Source organism: Psammomys obesus, unplaced genomic scaffold (genome assembly GCF_907164565.1).
Source record: "Psammomys obesus unplaced genomic scaffold, mPsaObe1.curated_primary_1811, whole genome shotgun sequence".
Lineage (NCBI taxonomy): Eukaryota > Metazoa > Chordata > Mammalia > Rodentia > Muridae > Psammomys > Psammomys obesus.
The window spans coordinates 748,130-758,370 of record NW_026591643.1 but is presented as its reverse complement, the minus strand read 5'-3'; the positions used below and the strand labels follow the sequence as shown (position 1 = coordinate 758,370).

The 10,241-nt window shown below is 44.4% G+C and overlaps 1 protein-coding gene across 10 annotated transcripts in view; it reads left to right on the top strand.

Annotated features, from left to right (window-relative positions):
* Positions 1-9,760, top strand: part of Znf644 (zinc finger protein 644) — a 72,025-nt gene extending 62,265 nt beyond the window's left edge. For all 10 annotated transcript variants that reach the window (XM_055611568.1, XM_055611570.1, XM_055611572.1 and 7 more), the window contains 2 exons: positions 6,896-6,998; positions 8,120-9,760. In XM_055611568.1, the coding sequence (XP_055467543.1) occupies positions 6,896-6,998; positions 8,120-8,312 (296 nt within the window). In that variant the 3' untranslated portion in view covers positions 8,313-9,760. The remainder of the gene's footprint in view (positions 1-6,895; positions 6,999-8,119) is intronic.
* Positions 9,761-10,241: the final 481 nt, after the last annotated feature.

The window sequence follows — 10,241 nt, the reverse complement described above, 5'->3', positions numbered from 1 at the left end:
ACACACACACACACACACACACACACACACACACACACACACACACAGCCATACCTGGAAGATGGTTCCAAAAGAAAATACCTGGTGAGCACCATATCTGCTTTCAGTTTTGAACTTTGTTAGAGTAAGTAAAGTCTAAAAATGACTAAAAGCCAAATCAAATGCACACAGACCATAAGTGTGTGGCGTTTAGATTATCTGTGGTATTGAAGTTGAGTGTGACTATATGAAAGCTAATTTGACTTTCTAATGAGCATTTGTTTAATTTTTCCTAATGTGGCGGCGTCTCAGAAATACAGAAGCGTGTAGAGGGCAGGAATTTGGTTAAAATGCTTGAGTAATTCTTCTTTAACAGGCAACTCAAACAGATTCTTTATTCTTTCTTTAATGTTTGCTCTGTGTTTTGTATGTGCCTCAGTCTAAGAAAAGTAATTGCTCTTCTTGGCAAATAACTCACTTTGCTGAATAAAACAGCATATAACCCCAGCTTACCTTGGAAAGAAAATTTTAACTCTTTTTCCTTGTTAACACAGAGAAGTAATATATTTATTGTCCTGTTATTATAATTTCTATCTAGTTACCCTCATATATCTGGCTATATTTGTATTTTGAAACAGTGGGAGCATCTATAAATTACGTGTTTTTTGTTTGTTTGTTTGTTTGTTTTTTCCTTCTCCCACATACACTTTAAAGTGTAAATAAAAGGCTACTTTCCAAATCCTTTTCATGTCATCCTCTTCCAGGTGAAATACTAAAATATTTTTAGGTACATTTGCCCTTGATTGTTTTGATTTGGGGCCAGTGACTTCTATAGTCACTGAAAGTGGAAAGCGGTAAAACTGTTGTGAGCACCTTAGGGTACCAAAGAAAAATACCTACTCTCAGAGTGAAAGTATCGAGGAAAAAGGTGGTGGCACACCTGTAATCCCAGCACTCAGGAGGCAGAGGCAGGAGATCTCTGTGAGTTTGAGGACAGCCTGGTCGACAGAGCAAGTTCCAGGACAACCAGGGCTACACAGAGAAACCCTGTCAGAAAAGACAGACAAACAAACGACACTGTACTAGTTGTCTCTATGCTTAGTTCCTGGAGAGAAGGAAATTGCTTTTGAGATCTTCGCCCACTGTTTGCTCTGACAATACGGAAGGATGGTTGTGGTGCTGGAGCAGTGTGTGGGAATCCATCCAAGTAGAGGAGGCCTTGCATTGTTTTCTCTTAATAGCTTCACTTGCAAGCTGCTCCTGACACACCTTTCCCCATTGTGGTACTAGGTACTCAGGACACGGCACTGGATACATTTGTACAGCAAAATGATTCTGTGGCAGCCTTTGTTTGAAAATCACTAACCGTTTCTGGACTTCAGGAGTGGAGCATTAAACCCAAGTTTGGAGCCCTGTGCAACTGTATATCCGTAAAGCTAGTCCTGTGCACACTCTGCAGACAGAAAGCTTATATGCAAGAATAAGTTAGTTTTTAAATAAAAGCCCCTCACCTTCCCTTGATTCTTCTTATACCAGCTGACATGCTTCTTTAAAAATAACTACTCCCATAACCTAGTTCTTTTTCCGTTGAAATGGAAAAAAGAGAATGCTTATTTGAAGTCATTTATTTGCTTGTCTTAAGAACCCTGGAGAATTACTGGCAGCAACGAAAGTGGAGTTTATCAGACTCGCACTTGAGCATACATTGGGACATGCATCTTCTTCCCACGTCGCAGCTGCCGCTGCCACCTGAACCATCCAGCTTTTTAATGGCACTAGAATGGTGGTTTACCTGCTTTTGATAACTTAATTCCTTTCCAAGGAAACTCACAGCTGCTTTTGCTTGAACATACTAACTGCATGGGAGAGGCATTTTCTTCCTCGCCGAAGGGCTGTGGCATGCCTCTCTTCCCTCTCTCTGACGTGGCTCTCTCCCTCAGAGGTGCTCTGTCTGAGGTGGCCATGCGGCCACTGTAACCCAGTGCTGTGTTGTAGCCGCAGAGGCGGGAGCTGCAAGAAGCTGCTGGGCCGGCGAGGCTGAGCCACGCAGGCCTGTGTTAGGAAGGACCGGGTCAGCTCTGGAAGGACAGTGTTCATCACAGGAGGGGTGCTCACCAGCTCTTAGTGGGGACGGCCCACCCTCCGAGTTAGGGACGTTCTTATTTAGAGGTTTAAATGGTTGCCGAGAAGTAGACTGTTGTCGTAGGTGCCTAGAAATGTGAAGACACCCTTAGCACTGCGTGACCCGTGGAGGCTGGAAGATTTAGGAGCGCTTGCCACGAAGAAGCTGCTTGGTGCTGAGCGCTGAGTGATTCTGATGAGGGCTGGAAGAAAGCAGCCATCCTCGGGTGCTTGGGACTGGAGTACTGGTAGACATGTGGACAGAGAAGGCCATTCTGTGAAGTTGCAGACAAAAGTGAGAAGCCAAGGTATGGAAACTGAGTGTAGAGGTCACCCTGGTTATAGTGTGAAGAACCGGGCCAAAGTGTGTGGCGGCAGGACTTGGTGCACAGAGCAGAGGGCGAGGCTTCTGGGGCCCAGAATTCCCGAAGCAGAGTGCTGGCCGAGTGTCCGCCTCGGGGGCCGGGAGCCAGCCACTGCCCGACTGGGCCGGGTAGGGATACAGGGAAGCACAGCCTCGTGCAGAGGAAGGAAGTGTGTTCAGGAGAAAATGCTGCATGTGTCAAGAGAGCCCTTGCTAAAAGGAGTGTTAGGTGGAAGACGCCAGGCACTGTCGTTGGCACCTCTGGCCCCTGGCGGCTCCTGCCTCAGTGGCCTGTGTGCTTGCCAGGCCTGCTGCTCCCAAAGATTCGGTCTCAAGCCCCAAGAGAGAAGACTACAGGAGCACGGCCTCCTGGGACAGGGGAGCCGCCAGTAGACACGGGCCAGGACCCAGCGGCTGCAGAGACACCCCCAAAACACACAGTGCAGCGCTGGGGAGTCAGACTCCTGAGACCCCAGGTCTGTGGAGCATGAGCCTCCGCCCGGGAGAGCCGAGTGGGGAGGAGCCGCACATGGGAAAGGTCGTTCTTACATACTCTTCTTACTGCAGTGGACGTGGGTGCAGCAGCTCTCCTCGTTGCTCGTGCCCTGTGATGAGTGTTTGTCTTGTGCTGTGTTTGCAAGTTGAGCGCTGGTCTGGTGTCCCCGGAGAGTCACGGCTTGAGTCTCCCCCACGTGCCTCTTGAGCTGGTCGCAGACAGATGTGTCTGCTGTGTTGAGGAAGAGAGTGGAAGGATAGGTGAAGTGTAGTTTGAATGTCCCAATAAAACCCAGTTTAATTGCCAAGATAGGGATTTAACCACCGTACAGACTTGGATTTGTTTCACTGTGTGTGTACATAATTAAGTTTGTTTTAAAGATTCTCAAGGGATGATTAGAGGTTGGGGCTCCGTCCTCATGAAGGGATGGATGCTGTTATTGTGGAAACGGACTAGTTACAGCAGGGCTGATAGAAGTAATGAGTTTGTCAAATGTCCTCCCTGCTTTCTGTGCACACACCCGAGCAAGAAGGTCCCCAGCAGATGGTGGCGCCACAGTGGGAGACTCCTCAGCCTCTGCGACTGTGAACCAAGCGCTTCTGTGACCTCCTCACCCAGCAGCAGTCAACACGCCAGGACACAGAGGACACACAGATTTATGCCAGGCAGCCAAAGAAGAAGCAGATGAAGTCGAGCCCTTAAATCACCGGGCAGGGGTGAAGGAGCGATCGAAAGTGTTAGTGGTGCTTTTTCCCTCAGTCACAGTGTAGTGCCCAACCATCGAACCTTCGGGCAGCACCTGATAAGTCCTCGTCCTCTCAAGTCATCTGTACAGTGAAGAAAACAAACTTTCTTTGAAGTGGTCACTATGGACAATGGACAGCGGTCACAGCACAATGGACAGCAAGAAATTTGTATGGAATTAATCAGTGCTGAAAATAACCTGTTTTTCTTCTGTGTGTAAACGGAAATGATTGTTCAGAAGACGGCTCACCCTGGGATGTGGCTTGTTGTCACTTGTCTGCCGTCTTGGACTCTGTTTCATAGCACAACACAGTGGAGTCTTTCTGAGTTTCTTCCATATTTAGTAAACACAGATGTTGGTCAAACCTGTGTGTGACTGCAGCTCCAGTCACAGTCTCGGCCAGGAGTGGCGGGGAGGCCTTCTGTGAACGCAGCTGACCTCGAAGGCTGTGACCAGTGCTTTGGATGACCGGTTTCCTGTACACGTGCTGCAGGCTAAGCAGGCATGGGAGGGCCGGCGACCCTCGGCCTGCTTCTGTCCCACAGCAGCAGCCTGGTTACGGACGGGAAACCAGGGCTCCTGAGGCCAACACACGCCCAACACGAAGACACGTGTTAGACCTAAAATGTTGAGGCTTGGCTGGTCCGGAAGGCTTCTGGGACTGCCACGTTTGTTCATGGCTCTGTATCCCATGGAACACTTGGGTCCATTGTCTTGATGTAGCCGGTGCACGTGACTGTCTTCCTTGTGTACATGTTTCTGTTACTCGGGGTTTACAGACTTTTCTAAATGTGTGGACAGCGTTGCGGGGAGGGAGGTGCTACTATTAAACAGACTTCTTGTTCAGTGTACTCACTTCACTTACTAAACAATGTTTTAGGAACCACGGGAGTTTCAAATAATGGAGCGGTTAAGACACTTAGACATCTCAGATTGTATTTATTACCAGGAGCCTGAGATTGAAATATCTTGATTTTAGGAGTAAATGTCTAAGCATTCTCAATGCAAGCACTTCTGTAACCTGCCCTGGAAACCTAATTACTAGAACTTAACACCTGCACAATGACAGTTGCCCTTCTTTCTGATGTCATGACACTTCAAATATTGATGTTGGAACTTTGATGGCTTTATTTACAGTTTTAGGTATGATCACTTATAAAACCGCTTATAAGCAGTTTTCTGTACAGCAACAGAATTCAGGAAACATTGTTCTTCCTCGTTCATGTGAATACCCTGGTCTTACAAATGCAGGCTGTCCAGTTGCATATTTCATGTGTCACAGTGTCTGTGTAACTGACTTCGGTGGCTCATGCATGACACATCCCTTGACCTCCTTTCTTACCATTATCTTCCCATTTGCTGACAGTGGAATTCTGAGAAGATCCTTCCGAAGGATTGGAAATGCATTCTATTCATATTCTACCATAATGTACTTTACATTCTACATGATGTTTTTTTTTAATGTATTGTGGCAAGTTTGACAACCAGTAAGCCCTTCAAAGAAAAATTGTGCCTGTGAACTAATGCTGACGCTTGCTGGGTCCTCCATCCCGGAGCAGACATTGTGTGTGCTACCTCATGGGTAGAGGGTGTACCTCATCACTCGGAGAAGTCACTTAAATTCTAAATTGTTCACCAGAAGTTGGCTGTGGAAACAGAGGAGGTGGCATTTGGCTTCTCCGTACCAGATGTGTTGAGCACCCTGAGGGTAGACTGCGATGCGGTCCACACCTCAGGTGGTGTGGTAGGTGTGGCTGCAGCAGTGCGTTCAAACTACTGAGGGCTATAGGGAAGGGCATGGCCCACATCCCATCAGTAGAATTGCCTTCCGTTCACACACCATCCTTAGGTTTTGCTTTGAGTTTGCTCCAGAAGCATTTGCTAAGTCTCTGCTGTTTGCCAGACTGAGGTAACAGCCTTAGAAGAACTTTCCAGAGCTGGGTTATTTGTCTTTGAATTAGCTGTTCTTCAGTGCCTGACTTCCAGTCGTTCTTTGCTTGCTGGTTTCTTGTTTCAATAATTAGAAAAACCCCAGGAGCCTTAGATTTTACTTTTAAATAGACATGAGGCGGGAAACCAGCTTCTACTGTCCCTGCGGTATTTTGTTGGCAGTGTGCATCTCACTCTTTGCCACTCACCTGCCGGCAGAGCTGTGGTCTCTGGCTCAGTGGTAGCGGCGCCTGCTCCTTTGGAGTTGGCCGTGGAACAGCCTATGTCACAGGTTCACTGAGCAGAATGTCCCTCTTCTCTTACTCAGGGGATTTCGTGGAGGAGAGAAGCCATTTGAGTGATTCTTGTGTTACCTTTGGATCCTCCACTTGGATCCCTAGGGATGAGCTCTTTCTTCTCTTCCTGCTCCTTGACCAGCAGCACCAAGGTTACTGTCATCCCTTTGTCCATAGGATCCAGGAACTGTAGCGCGTGCGTCCCATCTGCTGGGTCAGCCAGTAAAGACCTCTGCTTTCATTGACACACACTTCTGGAATAAATAATCAAAGGGAAAAGTAATGCAAAGATGTCAAAACCAGTACTAAAATATTTGGTCTACCCTTAAAAAAAAACACTTCTTTTTAAGTCACATTTAAAAATTAAACTAGTGGAGGATGTACAGTGTGAAAAGCTGTAAAGAATAGTTGTCATCAAACATCCATCTGTGAACTTAGATAATACAAATTTATAGTTATTTTCTAATAAAACTCATGTTTGCATGATTGTATGTAATACAGGTTGGGTTGAAAAACGAAAACAGCTATATTTGGTCTTGAATTTCAGCAGAAATTGACTTTTCATTGAGCTTTGTATTACATTGTTGATATTCCGTTGCTCAGTTTGCTAGATTTACGTAACAGAGTAGTAATCAAATGCAAATTTAAATAAATAACATTAAAAGGCTGTGATTTTCCTGGAAATAAGATGTTTACAATTACTCGTGATCAAAAGTAAAGATTCTCATTATTGTAATTATTGACCAACTGAGCTCCCAGTTCTTTAGCCACATTTTCTGGGTTTTCCCCGGGTGTGAGACTTGCACAGAACCTGTGCAGATGAGATGTCCTGTGAGAGGCACTGCGGTTAGTGCATGCCCGAGAGCAGGCGCAGGCCAGGCTCCCCTGCTGTGAGGCCGCCTCTCTATTAGGTGGGTGTGCTGCACATACTCGAGGAATTTTAAGTTTTTCTCTTCCTTTTTTAGCCTTAGATTGTAAGCAAAAGAAATCACGGTCAAGATCTGGAAGCAAGAAGAAAATGCTCACGTTACCTCATGGTGCTGACGAGGTGTACATCCTTCGCTGCAGGTATGCGCTCTGCTGCCAGGGGCCTCTCTCCTAGGTGTCCTGTGAGACACAGTAGGTGGCGTTTTTGTTTTGTGCCCTCTCAACAGTGAGGATATAAATGACTTTTCAGAGACAGGCATAGAATCTTAATTCATCATATAATTAGTTTGCTTTAACACCTAGTAAAATTAGGTTTGTACCTTAGCCAAATGCTGTTTTATCCTGTACTCTTTAGAAGTGCTGTATGAACTTAAGCACTTTATGTACTGGATTCATTTGGTTTGGTTTATTTCTGCTGTCTTTTAAGTTCCTGCGTAGTAAGAACATAGTTTCATGTTTCCTTTTCGACCATAACACACCTCCTTGCAGGCACCCTCACAGTTACACGCATAGACACGCTGTACTGTCTAGTTGGAGGAGGGCTTTTCAAGAGCTACACTTTGGAAGGACCCTTGTGAGTTTAGGTGTTCTAAAAGTCCTTAGTAGGGCAGGGGAAATGGCTGAGCAGCTGGGGGCACTGGCTGCTATTCCAGAGGCCCCGGGCTTGACTCCCAGTGCCCACATGACAGCGTGCAGCCATCTGTGACCCCAGGCTCGGCCTCCTACACCTTTGTCTTCTCTCCAAGGACTCCAGGCGTGCACATGGTGTGCAGACATGTAGGCAGGCAAAGGACCCACCGTGCACGTAGATTGGTTTTTAGACGCGTATTAATTTTAAATAGTATTCCAACTTTCACAAAGATTATTGGCATTTACGAACTCTGTTAATAAAGGTGTAAATTAATTGGTCCAACTTAATTTTAACTAGCAGTTCTCAACCTTCCTGGTGCTAGGACCCTTTAATACAGTGCCTCATGCTGTGTTGAGCCCCAACCATAAAGTTATTACTGTGGCTACTTCATACTGTAATCCGGCTGCCATTGCACATTGTAATGTGAATATCTGATGTGCAGGATGGCCTTAGGGGACTCCTAGGAAAGGCTTGTTTGAGCCCCAGCAGGCTCATCGCCACGGTTGAGAACTCCTGCTGTTGCTGCTTAGGCGAGTGTTCCCCACAGTGAACTGTGAGGCTCGTTTCCCACCCTGTGGGCTTTATGTGACCTTCGTTGTAGTGAAAGAACTGTTGTCATCTTTTCTTACAGGTTTTGTGGCCTAGTCTTTCGGGGACCACTGTCTGTTCAGGAAGACTGGATTAAGCACTTGCAACGACACATTGTAAACGCTAATCTTCCACGGACTGGAGCTGGCATGGTGGAAGTCACCTCACTACTTAAAAAGCCGGCCTCTATCACAGAAACTTCTTTTTCTTTGCTAATGGCAGAAGCAGCGTCATAGAACAAGGAGTCCTTTTAAATAGCAAGTTTAATTGGATGTAAATTTAAAATTCTTTGTCTTTTTTTTTTGTAAGCCACATGAAAGTTTCCACTTATAAATAACCGAAGTAGGAAAAAATGGGGGAATGTGAATCCCAGTGACGTGAGAATAAGACAGTAAGTAGCCTATATTTTATATAGGGTGGAAGAGTGTTCTTAAGGGTCACTAAGTTGTTGGCTGAGTTGACTCAGCTAAAGGTCTCACACCCGAGAGCTGCTTGGGAAATGCTGCATAAGGGTCCTCACGGACACACGTGCTGAAGGTGACGTTCTGCAGTGTTACACAATCAAGGCTCTGGTTTCCCTCACTTGCATAGAAAATAAGATACTATATTTTGTTGGTATGTATTTAGTGTTTTGTATAATACCAGGAACTGCTAACTAAATTTACTCAACTTAGGGCATTAAATATCATGTACTTCATAGTTTGAGACTGTTTACCCAAATAGGGCAGAGTACTATTCTATCTAGATGTGTAAGTGTTTTTTTAAAATCACATGGAACGGTTTTTTTTATACTAAAAAGTTGGAGGGAGATTTGTTTAAACAAGTATTTCTAAAAGAAATATGTACATAGTCCTGGAAATTATTTGTGGTAAGGAAGTATTCTTTACTCCAGTTGCATTTCTCAGACAATGAAGTGGTGCGCCCATGCTACCTCCTACTTTGTCAGCAAAGATGCTATCCCTTTCCATTTTTGTATCATAATAGATTTTAAAAATCTAATGTTCTTTATTGCAAGACATACTTTTGTTAACAGATTTGTTTCTTTGTAACGTTTTACGTACAGTTTGACATGCTTACAGGACAGGGTTGTCTCTTTATTTAACATTGTAGAAATGTAATTAATAAACAAGGCTCACTACACAGTTTAGAATAGGCTTTCTCATTTATATTATCTTCCAAATTTGATCAGTAAGCAAAATATTAATACTCAAAATATTTCTACATATGATGAGAATGTTTACAATTTCAACTTTAGAACTTGTTTTGGATGTGATTATATGTATGAAAATTGTGTAACACTATGCTCATGCTAAGAACCGACATAATGGAATTACTGAAATAAATGTGCTGTGAGGAATGGAAAATACGGTGCAGGTGTCTTGGGTCATGGTAAATTGTGACAACTCCTTTAAACAGTCTCCTGTAACGGCTTAGTTCCTTTAATCCAAAGCTAGCACCCTTCACAAGCAACGGTTTGTGTGCAGGCCTCGTTCCACATCATTCCTTGTAGTTGCTAACATAGTGGAATCAAGGATATGCATTGATACTTCTTGACTTGTAAATAAAGTTAAAAACAGGTAAACGAAGGAGTATTTTGGTGGAGTGTATACATACCTCACTGCCGGTGAAATTACTTTCCTATGGTATATCTCCCTACCAGAAATCACTAAATAAAAACACTTAAGAATTACAGTGCCTGTAACATGAAGCATTTCTTACTTTTTATCGTGGAAAATAGTGCATGAGGTTGTTTCATTTATTTGGATTGTTTATATTCACCAAGTTACTTTAAAAATATATATATATTTAATGTTCTGTCTGCATGTACACCTTCATGCCAGGAGAGGGCACCAGATATCATTATAGATATCTGGTGTGAGCCGCCATGTGGGTGCTGGGAATTTAACTCAGGACCTCTGGAAGAACAGGCAACTTTCTTAACCTCTGAGCCAGCTCTCCAGCTCCCCAAGTTGCTTTTGTTTTCTAGAAACAGTACATTGGTCATATTTTGTAGATGAAAAAATAATTTTTCCTGTTAATGGTTGTTGAACCTTTTAATTTGGGGCTGTTTAATGTGTAAAATCAGGAGGTTGGACTGTTTTATCCCAGCCAAGGGTCTCCTGAACTGCTAAGTATGAGATAATGAAAATTGACTTTTGAACTCC